This window comes from Hyla sarda, chromosome 5 (genome assembly GCF_029499605.1).
Source record: "Hyla sarda isolate aHylSar1 chromosome 5, aHylSar1.hap1, whole genome shotgun sequence".
NCBI classification, from domain to species: Eukaryota; Metazoa; Chordata; class Amphibia; order Anura; family Hylidae; genus Hyla; species Hyla sarda.
The window spans coordinates 3,253,946-3,276,782 of record NC_079193.1 but is presented as its reverse complement, the minus strand read 5'-3'; the positions used below and the strand labels follow the sequence as shown (position 1 = coordinate 3,276,782).

At 43.5% G+C, this 22,837-nt stretch overlaps 1 protein-coding gene across 8 annotated transcripts in view; it reads left to right on the top strand.

The window, feature by feature from the left end:
• Window positions 1–22,837, top strand: part of ALS2CL (ALS2 C-terminal like) — a gene marked incomplete at its 3' end in the record, with an annotated part of 91,942 nt that overhangs the window by 26,492 nt on the left and 42,613 nt on the right. For 6 of the 8 annotated variants that reach the window (XM_056518718.1, XM_056518713.1, XM_056518711.1 and 3 more), the window contains 3 exon segments: window positions 7,883–8,025; window positions 8,684–8,792; window positions 10,083–10,263. In XM_056518718.1, the coding sequence (XP_056374693.1) occupies window positions 7,933–8,025; window positions 8,684–8,792; window positions 10,083–10,263 (383 nt within the window). 8 annotated transcript variants of the gene reach the window in all.

The following is a 22,837-nucleotide window of genomic DNA, read 5'->3' as shown; positions in this document are numbered from 1 at the left end:
TATACTATGTATAGTAGAGGTCAGGGGTCAGTAGACTGTTATATACTATGTATAGTAGAGGTCAGGGGTAAGTAGACTGTTATATACTATGTATAGTAGAGGTCAGGGGTCAGTAGACTGTTATATACTATGTATAGTAGAGGTCAGGGGTCAGTAGACTGTTATATACTATGTATAGTAGAGGTCAGGGGTCAGTAGACTGTTATATACTATGTATAGTAGAGGTCAGGGGTCAGTAGACTGTTATATATTATGTATAGTAGAGGTCAGGGGGTAAGTAGACTGTTATATACTATGTATAGTAGAGGTCAGGGGTCAGTAGACTGTTATATACTATGTATAGTAGAGGTTAGGGGTCAGTAGACTGTTATATACTGGGTATAGTAGAGGTCAGGGGTCAGTAGACTGTTATATACTATGTATAGTAGAGGTCAGGGGTCAGTAGACTGTTATATACTATGTATAGTAGAGGTCAGGGGTCAGTAGACTGTTATATACTATGTATAGTAGAGGTCAGGGGTCAGTAGACTGTTATATACTATGTATAGTAGAGGTCAGGGGTCAGTAGACTGTTATATACTATGTATAGTAGAGGTCAGGGGTCAGTAGACTGTTATATACTATGTATAGTAGAGGTCAGGGGTCAGTAGACTGTTATATACTATGTATAGTAGAGGTCAGGGGTCAGTAGACTGTTATATACTATGTATAGTAGAGGTCAGGGGTCAGTAGACTGTTATATACTATGTATAGTAGAGGTCAGGGGTCAGTAGACTGTTATATACTATGTATAGTAGAGGTCAGGGGTCAGTAGACTGTTATATACTATGTATAGTAGAGGTCAGGGGGTCAGTAGACTGTTATATACTATGTATAGTAGAGGTCAGGGGGTCAGTAGACTGTTATATACTATGTATAGTAGAGGTCAGGGGTCAGTAGACTGTTATATACTATGTATAGTAGAGGTCAGGGGTCAGTAGACTGTTATATACTATGTATAGTAGAGGTCAGGGGTCAGTAGACTGTTATATACTATGTATAGTAGAGGTCAGGGGTCAGTAGACTGTTATATACTATGTATAGTAGAGGTTAGGGGTCAGTAGACTGTTATATACTATGTATAGTAGAGGTCAGGGCTCAGTAGACTGTTATATACTATGTATAGTAGAGGTCAGGGGACAGTAGACTGTTATATACTATGTAGAGTAGAGGTCAGGGGTCAGTAGACTGTTATATACTATGTAGAGTAGAGGTCAGGGGTCAGTAGACTGTTATATACTATGTATAGTAGAGGTCAGGGGTCAGTAGACTGTTATATACTATGTATAGTAGAGGTCAGGGGACAGTAGACTGTTATATACTATGTATAGTAGAGGTCAGGGGACAGTAGACTGTTATATACTATGTATAGTAGAGGTCAGGGGTCAGTAGACTGTTATATACTATGTATAGTAGAGGTCAGGGGTCAGTAGACTGTTATATACTATGTATAGTAGAGGTCAGGGGTCAGTAGACTGTTATATACTATGTATAGTAGAGGTCAGGGGACAGTAGACTGTTATATACTATGTATAGTAGAGGTCAGGGGTCAGTAGACTGTTATATACTATGTAGAGTAGAGGTCAGGGGTCAGTAGACTGTTATATACTATGTATAGTAGAGGTCAGGGGTCAGTAGACTGTTATATACTATGTATAGTAGAGGTCAGGGGTCAGTAGACTGTTATATACTATGTATAGTAGAGGTCAGGGGTCAGTAGACTGTTATATACTATGTATAGTAGAGGTCAGGGGTCAGTAGACTGTTATATACTATGTATAGTAGAGGTCAGGGGGTCAGTAGACTGTTATATACTATGTATAGTAGAGGTCAGGGGGTCAGTAGACTGTTATATACTATGTATAGTAGAGGTCAGGGCTCAGTAGACTGTTATATACTATGTATAGTAGAGGTCAGGGGGTCAGTAGACTGTTATATACTATGTATAGTAGAGGTCAGGGGTCAGTAGACTGTTATATACTATGTATAGTAGAGGTCAGGGGTCAGTAGACTGTTATATACTATGTATAGTAGTGGTCAGGGGTCAGTAGACTGTTATATACTATGTATAGTAGAGGTCAGGGGTAAGTAGACTGTTATATACTATGTATAGTAGAGGTCAGGGGTCAGTAGACTGTTATATACTATGTATAGTAGAGGTCAGGGGACAGTAGACTGTTATATACTATGTATAGTAGAGGTCAGGGGGTCAGTAGACTGTTATATACTATGTATAGTAGAGGTCAGGGGTCAGTAGACTGTTATATACTATGTATAGTAGAGGTCAGGGGTCAGTAGGCTTTTATATACTATGTATAGTAGAGGTCAGGGGTCAGTAGACTGTTATATACTATGTATAGTAGAGGTCAGGGGTCAGTAGACTGTTATATACTATGTGTAGTAGAGGTCAGGGGTCAGTAGACTGTTATATCATTGTTGCAAAAATGTCTACAACTGAAAATCCTTTCCGTACATCCTGAAAGGACGTTTCCTCATTCCTGGCATAGACACAATCATTCAGTCATTTGTTTGGGTTGAGCTTTGGCTCCAGGTCCCAGGAGGGAGGAGAAGATTTTATGGCGGCTCTCAGACATGTTTATGCCGTTCACCAGGTATAGGTGTGGTGCTGGGACGGACGCCAGCTATAGGATATATACCAGTATATGCCACACCGCATATTATACCAGTGGGGTCAAACTACAATGCAGTCATGATATGGTGGGGTTATATACAGTGGGGTCATGTTACCATAGGGTCATATAACACGAAGTGATATTACAGTAGAGTAATATAATAGTGCGTTATATTACAGTAGGGTCATATAATATGGAGTGATATTACAGTAGGGTCATATAATATGGAGTAATATTACAGTAGGGTCATATAATATGGATTGATATTACAGTAGGGTCATATAATATGGAGTGATATTACAGTAGGGTCACATAATATGGAGTGATATTACAGTAGGGTCACATAATATGGAGTAATATTACAGTAGGGTCACATAATATGGAGTGATATTACAGTAGGGTCACATAATATGGAGTAATATTACAGTAGGGTCATATAATATGGAGTAATATTACAGTAGGGTCATATAATATGGAGTAATATTACAGTAGGGTCATATAATATGGAGTGATATTACAGTAGGGTCATATAATATGGAGTGATATTACAGTAGGGTCATATAATATGGAGTGATATTACAGTAGGGTCACATAATATGGAGTGATATTACAGTAGGGTCTTATATGGAGTGATATTACAGTAGGGTCATATAATATGGAGTGATATTACAGTAGGGTCATATAATATGGGGTGATATTAAAGTAGGGTCATATAATATGGGGTGATATTACAGTAGGGTCTTATTATATAGAGTGATATTACAGTAGGGTCTTATTATATAGAGTGATATTACAGTAGGGTCATATAATATGGTGTGATATTACAGTAGGGTCATATAATATGGAGTGATATTACAGTAGGGTCATATAATATGGAGTGATATTACAGTAGGGTCATATAATATGGGGTGATATTACAGTAGGGTCATATAATATGCAGTGATATTACAGTAGGGTCATATAATATGGGGTGATATTACAGTAGGGTCATATAATATGGAGTGATATTACAGTAGGGTCATATAATATGGAGTGATATTACAGTAGGGTCTTATATAGAGTGATATTACAGTAGGGTCTTATTATATAGAGTGATATTACAGTAGGGTCATATAATATGGAGTGATATTACAGTAGGGTCATATAATATGGGGTGATATTACAGTAGGGTCATATAATATGGAGTGATATTACAGTAGGGTCATATAATATGGAGTGATATTACAGTAGGGTCATATAATATGGAGTGATATTACAGTAGGGTCATATAATATGGAGTGATATTACAGTAGGGTCTTATATGGAGTGATATTACAGTAGGGTCATATAATATGGAGTAATATTACAGTAGGGTCTTATTATATAAAGTGATATTACAGTAGGGTCTTATTATATAGAGTGATATTACAGTAGGGTCATATAATATGGAGTGATATTACAGTAGGGTCATATAATATGGTGTGATATTACAGTAGGGTCATATAATATGGGGTGATATTACAGTAGGGTCATATAATATGGAGTGATATTACAGTAGGGTCATATAATATGGAGTGATATTACAGTAGGGTCATATAATATGGAGTGATATTACAGTAGGGTCTTATATGGAGTGATATTACAGTAGGGTCATATAATATGGAGTGATATTACAGTAGGGTCTTATTATATAGAGTGATATTACAGTAGGGTCTTATTATATAGAGTGATATTACAGTAGGGTCATAATATGGAGTGATATTACAGTAGGGTCATATAATATGGAGTGATATTACAGTAGGGTCATATAATATGGGGTGATATTACAGTAGGGTCATATAATATGGAGTGATATTACAGTAGGGTCATATAATATGGGGTGATATTACAGTAGGGTCATATAATATGCAGTGATATTACAGTAGGGTCATATAATATGGGGTGATATTACAGTAGGGTCATATAATATGGAGTGATATTACAGTAGGGTCATATAATATGGAGTGATATTACAGTAGGGTCATATAATATGGAGTGATATTACAGTAGGGTCATATAATATGGGGTGATATTACAGTAGGGTGTTATTATATAGAGTGATATTACAGTAGGGTCTTATTATATAGAGTGATATTACAGTAGGGTCATATAATATGGAGTGATATTACAGTAGGGTCATATAATATGGGGTGATATTACAGTAGGGTCATATAATATGGAGTGATATTACAGTAGGGTCATATAATATGGAGTGATATTACAGTAGGGTCATATAATATGGAGTGATATTACAGTAGGGTCTTATTATATGGAGTGATATTACAGTAGGGTCATATAATATGGAGTGATATTACAGTAGGGTCATATAATATGGAGTGATATTACAGTAGGGTCATATAATATGGAGTGATATTACAGTAGGGTCATATAATATGGAGTGATATTACGATAGGGTCATATAATATGGAGTGATATTACAGTAGGGTCATATAATATGGAGTGATATTACAGTAGGGTCATATAATATGGTGTGATATTACAGTAGGGTCATATAATATGGAGTGATATTACGATAGGGTCATATAATATGGAGTGATATTACAGTAGGGTCATAAAATATGGAGTGATATTACAGTAGGGTCATATAATATGGAGTGATATTACGATAGGGTCATATAATATGGAGTGATATTACAGTAGGGTCATATTATAGTTTGGACACACTACGGTAGGAATATCTTACAGTGTGGCCTATAACAGTTGGGACCAAATATCACAGTGATCATATTACGGGATAAGATAATGTCAAACAAACAATCAGTGCAGCACAATGTAATAGCAAAGCAAACAATAATGACACAAGTGCAGAGCAGCAATGCTGGAGCCCCGCCCCCTCACCACAACATTGATACATTGTATCCCTGTGTTATCATTTACTTTATAACTTATGACTGGCACTTCCTAACCCACAAGTAAGCAATCCCTTCTCCTCTCTCCATTATCCTCTCCTCTTTTATCTTCTTCTTTATCCTCTCTCCTCCTTTATCCTCTCATCCCCTCTTCTCTTTCTTTTATCCTCTCCTCTTATCGTCATTTCTCTCCTTTATTCTCCCCTCTTCTCCTCCTTTAACCTCTCCTCTCTCCTATATATCCTCTCCTCTTCTCTCCTCCTTTATCTTCTCTTTTTCTATCTTCTTTTATCCTCTCCTCTTCCCTCTCCTTTATCCTCTTCTCTCCCCCTTTATCCTATCTTCTTCTCCCCTGTTTTATCCACTTTATCCTCTCCTCCTGATGTATAAAGTATGTGCCCCCTCCCTTATGAGGAGTCATGTGACTGGTTTGCGGTACAATCCCTGAGTCAGCTCTGCAGGAAATCTCTTACATCACTGAACGCTCTGCTGGTTCCTTTACAGAACTCAATGTGGAAATAATGGTGCAAGGTCACCTTAGAGCAGCGGCCGAATCCACTGTCACAACTGCTGCTGGGAATTGGGTTTGTGCTGAATGATGTATTTTCAGCCTTTGGACACCGCGGTCACATTTTATCCTTGGGGTGGTCCCTGCTATGTGATTATAAAGCAGATGCTCGCGCTGTCCCCCATGCTGTACACTGCCGCTCTTTTCCATTACCCAGTGACTGTATTTTAGTTGGGATTTTTATTGAGGTCTGTAGTCTGCACAGTATCTCACGTCTCATTACATGCTGCTCGGTTCTCCATGCTTTACACTGCATTACACTGCATTACACTGCTTTACACTGCTTTACACTGCATTATACTGCTTTACACTGCATTACACTGCCTTACACTGCTTTACACTGCTTTACACAGCTTTATACTGCATTACACTGCTTTACACTGCATTACACTGCCTTACACTGCTTTACACTGCTTTACACAGCTTTATACTGCATTACACTGCTTTACACTGCATTACACTGCCTTACACTGCTTTACACTGCATTACACTGCTTTACACTGCATTACACTGCTTTATACTGCATTACACTGCTTTACACTGCATTACACTGCCTTACACTGCTTTACACTGCATTACACTGCTTTACACTGCTTTATACTGCTGTACACTGCTCAGCTATGGCCAGTGACTCCAGCTTAGCTGCGTTGTTTATTAAAGTTTGAGGCTACCTTCCCTCATTTGGTCCATTTTTTGACCCTCCGACAGCAAACTTAGTTTCATCCACATGTTGTAGCTTCTGTACCATGAGAGACTGTAAATCAGGAAGGCTGGCACAACCCTCTTCATGCAAAACCCTGCCCCACTGTGCCAAGCTATGCCCACTTGGGGAGCACCGCGCAGATTGGCAAAAAGTTTCAAATTTTTCCGCAACTCATTCCCCCTGTAGTCCATATGTTTGGGCAGTGCTGTTTTGGGGGAGCGGCATTTACCCTTTATTGTGGGGTTACACTGCACACTAGCTGCAGGGATGTCACAGGGTCAGATTTTTTACACTATTTGAGAAAAATAAGGAATTTGCTATTTTTATAATGATGATTCAGATTCTCAGTAGGGAAGTAGAAGAAAATAGAAATACCAGCGCTCATCATCATCATCACCAGGGGCCAATGCTGCTGACTCACGTCCCTGAAACCATAAGATAGTGTTTACCAAGCAGGGTGCCTCCAGCTGTTGCAAAACGGCTGTCCGGGAATGCTGGGAGTTGTAGTTTTGCAACAGCTGAGAACCTTGCTTGAGAAACACAGCCATAAGATATCCAGTATGCTCACCAGTACAGCATCCACTCAGCTTTTTTAGAAATCTGGGGGATATGGCACCAGGACTTTTATTTCTGCACAACTGGGCAAATATGCTGGTCAGGATTCCAGAAAAGCTGGGAAGCAGGGTCCAATATGGCTGCCAGTAGAGCCTCCACTCAGCTTTCTCATAAACCTATGAAAAAATGGGACCAGGGTTTGTGTCCCTGTATAAATAGACAAATCAGGATCCCAGAAAAGCTGGGTAACAATCTAGGTCTAATATTAGCTGTCACCCAGTTTTCCCAGACAGGAGTAAAGAACGTCCAAATATCCCTCAGAAAGGAGAGAATGCCTGGAAACCAGTGATCAGAGGGTTAAGATATGAGGCCGCGGCCGGCACTGATACATTGTCTCCTATGTTGTAACATGTAACAATTTATTGGGATTGTTTGTTACTTTTTGGATTTTTTTAGATTACTAGATGACTCCGCTCCTGCTTCTCTCTCCCCAAAGTTCAGAGATTTGTGACACATGCTGAACCCCGCCATCAGACGCCCCCAGACATGTCCAGGCCCAAATCACTACCCAGGAGGCCGGCCCGCCGCGAGCCAACCGGGAAGGACGTCAAGAGGCCGATAGATGGATCCACCATTAGGGTAAGTCAGACCCTTCAGACAGGGACCTCTAGAGATCATGGAGTCAGGGACATATACAAGGACCGGAGCCCAGAGCTGTTACTATATACAGTCACCTCATCAGTGAAGGAGGGGGGGGGGGTTATAGTGACTACTCTCCTCATCATCATCCATCAGTTACATTATATCTCCAGTCACATCCAGAGCTCCCATAATGCACTATACAGGAATAGGAAACAAGAAAACAGAATCATAGTGAGTGCAGCTCTGGAGGTGACTGGAGGCAAGAAGTAACAGCAGAATAGTGAGTGACTGGAGATATGAAGAACAGCAGCAGAATAGTGAGTGCAGCTTTGGGGGTTAAAACATGATCTAAGGGTAGAATAGTGAATGCAGCTCTGGAGGATAAGACATGATGTAACAGCAGAATAGTGAGTGCAGCTCTGAAGGATAACACATGATGTAACAGCAGAATAGTGAGTGCAGCACTGGAGGATAAGACATGATGTAACAGCAGAATAGTGAGTGCAGCTCTGGAGGATAAGACATGATGTAACAGCAGAATAGTGAGTGCAGCTCTAGACCGTTATACAGGAAGTGTATATATGATATAAGATTACAGAGGTTTATGTGATCTGCTCCGTCTGTTCTGGTGATGTATAATAATCTTTGTCTTCAGAATCTGATCCTGACAGAGACAGAAAATCTCCTGAAATCAGAGGAAGATTTCTTATCCTCATTGTCACAGATAAACACCATCGTCCTGAACAAGTTATTACAGGTCACAGGTAAATTATAATCTCTACTGCTGAGAGCCAGCCCCTATATCATGTGATCACAGCCCCGCCCCCTGTATGACATCACTAATATATTAGTAATATAATGACATGAGATCACAGCCCCGCCCCATGTATGACATCACTTATATCATATAATAGTAATATAATGACATGTGATCACAACCCCGCCCCCTGTATGACATCACTGATATAATAGTAATATAATGACATGTGATCACAGCCTCGCCCCCTGTATGACATCACTGATATAATAGTAATATAATGACATGTGATCACAGCCCCGCCCCCTGTATGACATCACTGATATAATAGTAATATAATGACATGTGATCACAGCCCCGCCTCCTGTAGGATATCACTGATATAATAGTAATATAATGACATGTGATCACAGCCCCGCCCCCTGTATGACATCACTGATATAATATAATAGAATTATAATGACATGTGATCACAGCTCCGCCCCCTGTATGACATCAGTGATATAATATAATAGTAATATAATGACATGTGATCCCAGCCCCGCCCCTTGTATGACATCAGTGATATAATATAATAGTAATATAATGACATGTGATCACAGCCCCGCCCCCTGTATGACATCACTGATATAATATAATAGTAATATAATGACATGTGATCACAGCCCCGCCTCCTGTATGACATCACTGATATAATATAATAGTAATATAATGACATGTGATCCCAGCCCCGCCCCTTGTATGACATCAGTGATATAATAGTAATATAATGATATGTGATCACAGCCCCGCCCCCTGTATGACATCACTGATATAATAGTAATATAATGATATGTGATCACAGCCCCCCCCCTGTATGACATCACTGATATAATAGTAATATAATGACATGTGATCACAGCCCCGCCCCCTGTATGACATCACTGATATAATAGTAATATAATGACATGTGATCACAGCCCCGCCCCCTGTATGACATCACTGATATAATATATTAGTAATATAATGACATGTGATCACAGCCCCGCCCCCTGTATGACATCACTGATATAATATAATAGTAATATAATGACATGAGATCACAGCCCCGCCCCCTGTATGACATCACTGATATAATATAATAGTAATATAATGACATGTGATCACAGCCCCGCCCCCTGTATGACATCACTGATATAATATAATAGTAATATAATGACATGTGATCACAGCCCCGCCCACTGTATGACATCACTGATATAATAGTAATATAATGATATTATGGATATACAGTCTCATTGTTGCGATTTGTTCCCAGATGTCTCGGATTCTGATTATTTGTCGTTGCTGAAGACTCTTAATGACAGTTTCCATGGTGTCTGGGATCTCACCGCCGGATGTTTCCAGACACTAAAGCAAACGCAGGAGAATATGGCGGTGGACATCCAGGACCTCTACCCCATGACGGAAGAGAGTCGGCTACTCAAGGTCTACACAGAGTGAGTGGTGAGGGGTCTGTATACAGTGGTGAGGGGTCTGTATACAGTGAGTGGTGAGGGGTCTGTATACAGTGAGTGGTGAGGGGTCTGTATACAGTGAGTGGTGAGGGGTCTGTATACAGTGAGTGGTGAGGGGTCTGTATACAGTGAGTGGTGAGGGGTCTGTATACAGTGAGTGGTGAGGGGTCTGTATACAGTGAGTGGTGAGGGGTCTGTATACAGTGAGTGGTGAGGGGTCTGTATACAGTGGTGAGGGGTCTGTATACAGTGAGTGGTGAGGGGTCTGTATACAGTGAGTGGTGAGGGGTCTGTATACAGTGAGTGAGTGGTGAGGGGTCTGTATACAGTGAGTGGTGAGGGGTCTGTATACAGTGAGTGGTGAGGGGTCTGTATACAGTGAGTGGTGAGGGGTCTGTATACAGTGAGTGGTGAGGGGTCTGTATACAGTGAGTGGTGAGGGGTCTGTATACAGTGAGTGGTGAGGGGTCTGTATACAGTGAGTGGTGAGGGGTCTGTATACAGTGAGTGGTGAGGGGTCTGTATACAGTGAGTGGTGAGGGGTCTGTATACAGTGAGTGGTGAGGGGTCTGTATACAGTGAGTGGTGAGGGGTCTGTATACAGTGAGTGGTGAGGGGTCTGTATACAGTGAGTGGTGAGGGGTCTGTATACAGTGGTGAGGGGTCTGTATACAGTGAGTGGTGAGGGGTCTGTATACAGTGAGTGGTGAGGGGTCTGTATACAGTGAGTGGTGAGGGGTCTGTATACAGTGAGTGGTGAGGGGTCTGTATACAGTGAGTGGTGAGGGGTCTGTATACAGTGAGTGGTGAGGGGTCTGTATACAGTGAGTGGTGAGGGGTCTGTATACAGTGAGTGGTGAGGGGTCTGTATACAGTGAGTGGTGAGGGGTCTGTATACAGTGAGTGGTGAGGGGTCTGTATACAGTGAGTGGTGAGGGGTCTGTATACAGTGAGTGGTGAGGGGTCTGTATACAGTGAGTGGTGAGGGGTCTGTATACAGTGAGTGGTGAGGGGTCTGTATACAGTGAGTGGTGAGGGGTCTGTATACAGTGAGTGGTGAGGGGTCTGTATACAGTGAGTGGTGAGGGGTCTGTATACAGTGGTGAGGGGTCTGTATACAGTGAGTGGTGAGGGGTCTGTATACAGTGAATGTTGAGGGGTCTGTATACAGTGAGTGGTGAGGGGTCTGTATACAGTGAGTGGTGAGGGGTCTGTATACAGTGAATGTTGAGGGGTCTGTATACAGTGGTGAGGGGTCTGTATACAGTGAGTGGTGAGGGGTCTGTATACAGTGAGTGGTGAGGGGTCTGTATACAGTGGTGAGGGGTCTGTATACAGTGGTGAGGGGTCTGTATACAGTGGTGAGGGGTCTGTATACAGTGGTGAGGGGTCTGTATACAGTGAGTGGTGAGGGGTCTGTATACAGTGAGTGGTGAGGGGTCTGTATACAGTGAGTGGTGAGGGGTCTGTATACAGTGAGTGGTGAGGGGTCTGTATACAGTGAGTGGTGAGGGGTCTGTATACAGTGAGTGGTGAGGGGTCTGTATACAGTGGTGAGGGGTCTGTATACAGTGAGTGGTGAGGGGTCTGTATACAGTGAATGTTGAGGGGTCTGTATACAGTGAGTGGTGAGGGGTCTGTATACAGTGAATGTTGAGGGGTCTGTATACAGTGAGTGGTGAGGGGTCTGTATACAGTGAGTGGTGAGGGGTCTGTATACAGTGAGTGGTGAGGGGTCTGTATACAGTGAATGTTGAGGGGTCTGTATACAGTGAGTGGTGAGGGGTCTGTATACAGTGAGTGGTGAGGGGTCTGTATACAGTGAGTGGTGAGGGGTCTGTATACAGTGAGTGGTGAGGGGTCTGTATACAGTGAGTGGTGAGGGGTCTGTATACAGTGAGTGGTGAGGGGTCTGTATACAGTGAGTGGTGAGGGGTCTGTATACAGTGAGTGGTGAGGGGTCTGTATACAGTGAGTGGTGAGGGGTCTGTATACAGTGAGTGGTGAGGGGTCTGTATACAGTGAATGTTGAGGGGTCTGTATACAGTGGTGAGGGGTCTGTATACAGTGAGTGGTGAGGGGTCTGTATACAGTGAGTGGTGAGGGGTCTGTATACAGTGGTGAGGGGTCTGTATACAGTGGTGAGGGGTCTGTATACAGTGGTGAGGGGTCTGTATACAGTGGTGAGGGGTCTGTATACAGTGAGTGGTGAGGGGTCTGTATACAGTGAGTGGTGAGGGGTCTGTATACAGTGAGTGGTGAGGGGTCTGTATACAGTGAGTGGTGAGGGGTCTGTATACAGTGGTGAGGGGTCTGTATACAGTGGTGAGGGGTCTGTATACAGTGAGTGGTGAGGGGTCTGTATACAGTGGTGAGGGGTCTGTATACAGTGGTGAGGGGTCTGTATACAGTGAGTGATGAGGGGTCTGTATACAGTGGTGAGGGGTCTGCATACAGTGAGTGGTGAGGGGTCTGTATACAGTGGTGAGGGGTCTGTATACAGTGAGTGGTGAGGGGTCTGTATACAGTGAGTGGTGAGGGGTCTGTATACAGTGAGTGAGTGGTGAGGGGTCTGTATACAGTGAGTGGTGAGGGGTCTGTATACAGTGAGTGGTGAGGGGTCTGTATACAGTGAGTGGTGAGGGGTCTGTATACAGTGAGTGGTGAGGGGTCTGTATACAGTGGTGAGGGGTCTGTATACAGTGAGTGATGAGGGGTCTGTATACAGTGAGTGGTGAGGGGTCTGTATACAGTGAGTGGTGAGGGGTCTGTATACAGTGAGTGGTGAGGGGTCTGTATACAGTGAGTGGTGAGGGGTCTGTATACAGTGAGTGGTGAGGGGTCTGTATACAGTGAGTGGTGAGGGGTCTGTATACAGTGAGTGGTGAGGGGTCTGTATACAGTGAGTGGTGAGGGGTCTGTATACAGTGGTGAGGGGTCTGTATACAGTGAATGTTGAGGGGTCTGTATACAGTGAGTGGTGAGGGGTCTGTATACAGTGAATGTTGAGGGGTCTGTATACAGTGAGTGGTGAGGGGTCTGTATACAGTGGTGAGGGGTCTGTATACAGTGGTGAGGGGTCTGTATACAGTGGTGAGGGGTCTGTATACAGTGGTGAGGGGTCTGTATACAGTGAGTGGTGAGGGGTCTGTATACAGTGAGTGGTGAGGGGTCTGTATACAGTGAGTGGTGAGGGGTCTGTATACAGTGAGTGGTGAGGGGTCTGTATACAGTGGTGAGGGGTCTGTATACAGTGGTGAGGGGTCTGTATACAGTGAGTGGTGAGGGGTCTGTATACAGTGGTGAGGGGTCTGTATACAGTGGTGAGGGGTCTGTATACAGTGAGTGATGAGGGTTCTGTATACAGTGGTGAGGGGTCTGTATACAGTGAATGTTGAGGGGTCTGTATATAGTGAATGTTGAGGGGTCTGTATACAGTGGTGAGGGGTCTGTATACAGTGAGTGGTGAGGGGTCTGTATACAGTGAATGTTGAGGGGTCTGTATACAGTGGTGAGGGGTCTGTATACAGTGAGTGGTGAGGGGTCTGTATACAGTGAGTGGTGAGGGGTCTGTATACAGTAAGTGGTGAGGGGTCTGTATACAGTGAGTGGTGAGGGGTCTGTATACAGTGGTGAGGGGTCTGTATACAGTGAGTGGTGAGGGGTCTGTATACAGTGAGTGGTGAGGGGTCTGTATACAGTAAGTGGTGAGGGGTCTGTATACAGTGAGTGGTGAGGGGTCTGTATACAGTGAGTGGTGAGGGGTCTGTATACAGTGAGTGGTGAGGGGTCTGTATACAGTAAGTGGTGAGGGGTCTGTATACAGTGAGTGGTGAGGGGTCTGTATACAGTGGTGAGGGGTCTGTATACAGTGGTGAGGGGTCTGTATACAGTGAGTGGTGAGGGGTCTGTATACAGTGAGTGGTGAGGGGTCTGTATACAGTGAGTGGTGAGGGGTCTGTATACAGTGGTGAGGGGTCTGTATACAGTGAGTGGTGAGGGGTCTGTATACAGTGGTGAGGGGTCTGTATACAGTGAGTGGTGAGGGGTCTGTATACAGTGAGTGGTGAGGGGTCTGTATACAGTGAGTGGTGAGGGGTCTGTATACAGTGAGTGGTGAGGGGTCTGTATACAGTAAGTGGTGAGGGGTCTGTATACAGTGAGTGGTGAGGGGTCTGTATACAGTGGTGAGGGGTCTGTATACAGTGGTGAGGGGTCTGTATACAGTGAGTGGTGAGGGGTCTGTATACAGTGAGTGGTGAGGGGTCTGTATACAGTGAGTGGTGAGGGGTCTGTATACAGTGGTGAGGGGTCTGTATACAGTGAGTGGTGAGGGGTCTGTATACAGTGAGTGGTGAGGGGTCTGTATACAGTGAGTGGTGAGGGGTCTGTATACAGTGAGTGGTGAGGGGTCTGTATACAGTGAGTGGTGAGGGGTCTGTATACAGTGAGTGGTGAGGGGTCTGTATACAGTGAGTGGTGAGGGGTCTGTATACAGTGAGTGGTGAGGGGTCTGTATACAGTGAGTGGTGAGGGGTCTGTATACAGTGAATGTTGAGGGGTCTGTATACAGTGAGTGGTGAGGGGTCTGTATACAGTGGTGAGGGGTCTGTATACAGTGAATGTTGAGGGGTCTGTATACAGTGAGTGGTGAGGGGTCTGTATACAGTGAGTGGTGAGGGGTCTGTATACAGTGAGTGGTGAGGGGTCTGTATACAGTGAGTGGTGAGGGGTCTGTATACAGTGAGTGGTGAGGGGTCTGTATACAGTGAGTGGTGAGGGGTCTGTATACAGTGAGTGGTGAGGGGTCTGTATACAGTGAGTGGTGAGGGGTCTGTATACAGTGGTGAGGGGTCTGTATACAGTGGTGAGGGGTCTGTATACAGTGGGTGAGGGGTCTGTATACAGTGAAGTGTTGAGGGGTCTGTATACAGTGGTGAGGGGTCTGTATACAGTGGTGAGGGGTCTGTATACAGTGAATGTTGAGGGGTCTGTATACAGTGAAGTTGAGTGGGTCTGTATACAGTGGTGAGGGGTCTGTATACAGTGAGTGGTGAGGGGTCTGTATACAGTGAGTGGTGAGGGGTCTGTATACAGTAAGTGGTGAGGGGTCTGTATACAGTGAGTGGTGAGGGGTCTGTATACAGTGAATGTTGAGGGGTCTGTATACAGTGAATGTTGAGGGGTCTGTATACAGTGAGTGGTGAGGGGTCTGTATACAGTGAGTGGTGAGGGGTCTGTATACAGTGAGTGGTGAGGGGTCTGTATACAGTGAGTGGTGAGGGGTCTGTATACAGTGAGTGGTGAGGGGTCTGTATACAGTGGTGAGGGGTCTGTATACAGTGAGTGGTGAGGGGTCTGTATACAGTGAGTGGTGAGGGGTCTGTATACAGTGGTGAGGGGTCTGTATACAGTGAGTGGTGAGGGGTCTGTATACAGTGAGTGGTGAGGGGTCTGTATACAGTGAGTGGTGAGGGGTCTGTATACAGTGAATGTTGAGGGGTCTGTATACAGTGGTGAGGGGTCTGTATACAGTGAGTGGTGAGGGGTCTGTATACAGTGGTGAGGGGTCTGTATACAGTGAGTGGTGAGGGGTCTGTATACAGTGAGTGGTGAGGGGTCTGTATACAGTGAGTGGTGAGGGGTCTGTATACAGTGGTGAGGGGTCTGTATACAGTGAGTGGTGAGGGGTCTGTATACAGTGAGTGGTGAGGGGTCTGTATACAGTGAGTGGTGAGGGGTCTGTATACAGTGAGTGGTGAGGGGTCTGTATACAGTGAGTGGTGAGGGGTCTGTATACAGTGGTGAGGGGTCTGTATACAGTGAGTGGTGAGGGGTCTGTATACAGTGAATGTTGAGGGGTCTGTATACAGTGAGTGGTGAGGGGGTCTGTATACAGTGAGTGGTGAGGGGTCTGTATACAGTGGTGAGGGGTCTGTATACAGTGAGTGGTGAGGGGTCTGTATACAGTGAGTGGTGAGGGGTCTGTATACAGTGAGTGGTGAGGGGTCTGTATACAGTGAGTGGTGAGGGGTCTGTATACAGTGGTGAGGGGTCTGTATACAGTGAATGTTGAGGGGTCTGTATACAGTGAATGTTGAGGGGTCTGTATACAGTGAATGTTGAGGGGTCTGTATACAGTGAGTGGTGAGGGGTCTGTATACAGTGAGTGGTGAGGGGTCTGTATACAGTGAATGTTGAGGGGTCTGTATACAGTGGTGAGGGGTCTGTATACAGTGAATGTTGAGGGGTCTGTATACAGTGAATGTTGAGGGGTCTGTATACAGTGGTGAGGGGTCTGTATACAGTGAATGTTGAGGGGTCTGTATACAGTGAGTGGTGAGGGGTCTGTATACAGTGGTGAGGGGTCTGTATACAGTGAGTGGTGAGGGGTCTGTATACAGTGAGTGGTGAGGGGTCTGTATACAGTGAGTGGTGAGGGGTCTGTATACAGTGAGTGGTGAGGGGTCTGTATACAGTGGTGAGGGGTCTGTATACAGTGAGTGGTGAGGGGTCTGTATACAGTGAGTGGTGAGGGGTCTGTATACAGTGAGTGGTGAGGGGTCTGTATACAGTGGTGAGGGGTCTGTATACAGTGAGTGGTGAGGGGTCTGTATACAGTGAGTGGTGAGGGGTCTGTATACAGTGGTGAGGGGTCTGTATACAGTGAGTGGTGAGGGGTCTGTATACAGTGGTGAGGGGTCTGTATACAGTGGTGAGGGGTCTGTATACAGTGAATGTTGAGGGGTCTGTATACAGTGAGTGATGAGGGGTCTGTATACAGTGAGTGGTGAGGGGTCTGTATACAGTGAGTGGTGAGGGGTCTGTATACAGTGAGTGGTGATGGGTCTGTATACAGTGGTGAGGGGTCTGTATACAGTGAGTGGTGAGGGGTCTGTATACAGTGAGTGGTGAGGGGTCTGTATACAGTGAGTGGTGAGGGGTCTGTATACAGTGGTGAGGGGTCTGTATACAGTGAGTGATGAGGGGTCTGTATACAGTGAGTGGTGAGGGGTCTGTATACAGTGGTGAGGGGTCTGTATACAGTGAGTGGTGAGGGGTCTGTATACAGTGAGTGGTGAGGGGTCTGTATACAGTGAGTGGTGAGGGGTCTGTATACAGTGAGTGGTGAGGGGTCTGTATACAGTGAGTGGTGAGGGGTCTGTATACAGTGAGTGGTGAGGGGTCTGTATACAGTGAGTGGTGAGGGGTCTGTATACAGTGGTGAGGGGTCTGTATACAGTGAGTGGTGAGGGGTCTGTATACAGTGAGTGGTGAGGGGTCTGTATACAGTGAGTGGTGAGGGGGTCTGTATACAGTGAGTGGTGAGGGGTCTGTATACAGTGAGTGGTGAGGGGTCTGTATACAGTGAGTGGTGAGGGGTCTGTATACAGTGAGTGGTGAGGGGTCTGTATACAGTGGTGAGGGGTCTGTATACAGTGAGTGATGAGGGGTCTGTATACAGTGAGTGGTGAGGGGTCTGTATACAGTGGTGAGGGGTCTGTATACAGTGAGTGGTGAGGGGTCTGTATACAGTGAGTGGTGAGGGGTCTGTATACAGTGAGTGGTGAGGGGTCTGTATACAGTGAGTGGTGAGGGGTCTGTATACAGTGAGTGGTGAGGGGTCTGTATACAGTGAGTGGTGAGGGGTCTGTATACAGTGAGTGGTGAGGGGTCTGTATACAGTGAGTGGTGAGGGTTCTGTATACAGTGGTGAGGGGTCTGTATACAGTGAGTGGTGAGGGGTCTGTATACAGTGAGTGTTGAGGGGTCTGTATACAGTGAGTGGTGAGGGGTCTGTATACAGTGGTGAGGGGTCTGTATACAGTGAGTGGTGAGGGGTCTGTATACAGTGGTGAGGGGTCTGTATACAGTGGTGAGGGGTCTGTATACAGTGAGTGGTGAGGGGTCTGTATACAGTGGTGAGGGGTCTGTATACAGTGGTGAGGGGTCTGTATACAGTGGTGAGGGGTCTGTATACAGTGAGTGGTGAGGGGTCTGTATACAGTGAGTGGTGAGGGGTCTGTATACAGTGGTGAGGGGTCTGTATACAGTGAGTGGTGAGGGGTCTGTATACAGTGAGTGGTGAGGGGTCTGTATACAGTGAATGTTGAGGGTCTGTATACAGTGAATGTTGAGGGGTCTGTATACAGTGAGTGGTGAGGGGTGTGGTGTTAGGTGAGGCTAATGTGCAATAAACCTTTCTGTGACGCCAGGGCACAGTTAATCTAAACACCGTCTGAGGTTGAGCCAGCTTCTCCTGGGCCAGGCACGGGCAATGAATACTCCAACGCAAGGTTATGGAAAAACTGACCTTACTGGGGCAGGATAGATGGAAAATCCGTTACAGCTCAGATTGGTAGAAAGCGAGGTGCAGGGTGAACCTTGGAAGCTTATCGGCTTGCTGGGACTTGTAGTTGATTGTGCTGTATATGACTGACTTGCTGTATGGCACCCCACGCTTGACTTTAGTGACTTGTATGACTGACTTACCTCTAGGCTTTACTCTCACCTGGGTATTGAGGTTTTTCTTTGTGTGAAGAGAGAGAGTGAGGTGTTCTAATCCTGCAACCAGAGACGTTCTCCAGACTGTACGGCAGCTAACACTGAACTCACCACACTATATAAGGGGCAGATTTGGGGGATTCCCATTGGGCTGACAAGTCACATGGTTTACCTCATGCACACTCCCCTAACAACAGGTCTTAACAGTCTTAAAGCAACAGGTACATAGAAAATGTAAGAACATTAACCATAGAATAACATTATATTATAGTGAGTCCTGAGTAAAATGGGACCAAGAGGTACACTGAAGACAACATCTGCCACACAGGACGGGCAGTATACTATATTCTGTACTGGGTCACCACATATACATCACACACAGGACAGGCAGAACACTATATTCTGTACTGGGTCACCACCTATACATCACACACAGGACGGGCAGAATACTATATTCTGTACTGGGTCACCACATATACATCACACACAGGACGGGCAGAATACTATATTCTGTACTGGGTCACCACATATACATCACACACAGGACGGGCAGAATACTATATTCTGTTCTGGGTCACCACATATACATCACACACCAGGACGTGCAGAATACTATATTCTGTACTGGGTCACCACATATACATCACACGCAGGACGGGTAGAATACTATATTCTGTTCTGGGTCACCACATATACATCACACACAGGACGTGCAGAATACTATATTCTGTACTGGGTCACCACATATACATTACACACAGGACGGGCAAAATACTATATTGTGTACTGGGTCACGGCATATACATCACACACAGGACGGGCAGAATACTATATCGTGTACTGGGTCACCACATATACATCACACACAGGACGGGCAGAATACTATATTCTGTACTGGGTCACCACATATACATCACACACAGGACGGGCAGAATACTATATTGTGTACTGGGTCACCACATAGACATCACACACAGGACGGGCAGAATACTATATTCTGTACTGGGTTACCACATATACATCACACACAGGATGGGCAGAATACTACATTCTGTACTGGGTCACCGCATATACATCACACACAGGACGGGCACAATACTACATTCTGTACTGGCTCACCACATATACATCACACACAGGACGGGCAGAAAACTATATTCTGTACTGGGTCACCACATATACATCACACACAGGACGGGCAGAATACTACATTCTGTACTGGGTCACCACATATACATCACACACAGGACGGGCAGAATACTACATTCTGTACTGGGTCACCACATATACATCACACACAGGACGAGCAGAATACTACATTCTGTACTGGGTCACCACATATACATCACACACAGGACGGGCTAAATACTATATTCTGTACTGGGTCACCACAAGGAGTCTGCCCTGATCACTTATTTTAGCTTTTACAAACTGTTGGATAATTTTACAGTTGTTGCGTCTCCGGTCCTGGCAGATTGGCCCCTCGGACTCTGGGATGATGGGAGTTGTGCTACAAAAAAACAATGGAGTCATTTACTAGAGATACAAGAAATATATATTTATTGTTTACAGTTATAAACACATGGAGGTCTTCCACAACAGTGGGGGGAATATACTATATAATATACAGTGGGGGGAATATACTATATAATATACAGTGGGGGGAATATACTATATAATATACAGTGGGGGGAATATACTATATAATATACAGTGGGGGGAATATACTATATAATATACAGTGGGGGGAATATACTATATAATATACAGTGGGGGAATATACTATATAATATACAGTGGGGGGAATATACTATATAATATACAGTAGGGGGAATATACTATATAATATACAGTGGGGGGAATATACTATATAATATACAGTGGGGGGAATATACTATATAATATACAGTGGGGGGAATATACTATATAATATACAGTGGGGGTATATACTATATAATATACAGTGGGGGGAATATACTATATAATATACAGTGGGGGGAATATACTATATAATATACAGTGGGGGGAATATACTATATAATATACAGTGGGGGGAATATACTATATAATATACAGTGGGGGGAATATACTATATAATATACAGTGGGGGTATATACTATATAATATACAGTGGGGGGAATATACTATATAATATACAGTGGGGGGAATATACTATATAATATACAGTGGGGGGAATATACTATATAATATACAGTGGGGGGATCATACTATATAATATACAGCGGGGGGGAATATACTATATAACATACAGTGGGGGGAATATACTATATAATATACAGTGGGGGGAATATACTATATAATATACAGTGGGGGGAACATACTATATAATATACAGCGGGGGGGAATATACTATATAACATACAGTGGGGGGAATATACTATATAATATACAGTGGGGGGAATATACTATATAATATACAGTGGGGGAAATATACTATATAATATACAGTGGGGGGAATATACTATATAATATACAGTGGGGGGAATATACTATATAATATACAGTGGGGGGAATATACTATATAATATACAGTGGGGGGAATGTACTATATAATATACAGTGGGGGGAATATACTATATAATATACAGTGGGGGGAATATACTATATAATATACAGTGGGGGGAATATACTATATAATATACAGTGGGGGGTATATACTATATACTATACAGTGGGGGGAATATACTATATAATATACAGTGGGGGGAATGTACTATATAATATACAGTGGGGGGAATATACTATATAATATACAGTGGGGGGAATATACTATATAATATACAGTGGGGGGGAATATACTATATAATATACAGTGGGGGGGAATATACTATATAATATACAGTGGGGGGGAATATACTATATAATATACAGTGGGGGGAATATACTATATAATATACAGTGGGGGGAATATACTATATAATATACAGTGGGGGGAAAATACTATATAATATACAGTGGGGGGAATATACTATATAACATACAGTGGGGGGAATATACTATATAATATACAGTGGGGGGAATATACTATATAATATACAGTGGGGGGAACATACTATATAATATACAGTGGGGGGAACATACTATATAATATACAGCGGGGGGGAATATACTATATAACATACAGTGGGGGGAATATACTATATAATATACAGTGGGGGGAATATACTATATAATATACAGTGGGGGGAACATACTATATAATATACAGTGGGGGGGAATATACTATATAATATACAGTGGGGGGAATATACTATATAATATACAGTGGGGGGAATATACTATATAATATACAGTGGGGGGAATATACTATATAATATACAGTGGGGGGAATATACTATATAATATACAGTGGGGGGAATATACTATATAATATACAGTGGGGGGAATATACTATATAATATACAGTGGGGGGGAATATACTATATAATATACAGTGGGGGAATATACTATATAATATACAGTGGGGGGAATATACTATATAATATACAGTGGGGGGGAATATACTATATAATATACAGTGGGGGGAACATACTATATAATATACAGTGGGGGGAACATACTATATAACATACAGTGGGGGGGAACATACTATATAATATACAGTGGGGGGAATATACTATATAATATACAGTGGGGGGGGATATACTATATAATATACAGTGGGGGGAATATACTATATAATATACAGTGGGGGGAATATACTATATAATATACAGTGGGGGGAATATACTATATAATATACAGTGGGGGGGGAATATACTATATAATATACAGTGGGGGGAACATACTATATAATATACAGTGGGGGGAACATACTATATAACATACAGTGGGGGGAACATACTATATAATATACAGGGGGGGGAATATACTATATAATATACAGTGGGGGGAATATACTATATAATATACAGTGGGGGGAATATACTATATAATATACAGTGGGGGGAATATACTATATAATATACAGTGGGGGGAACATACTATATAATATACAGTGGGGGAATATACTATATAATATACAGTGGGG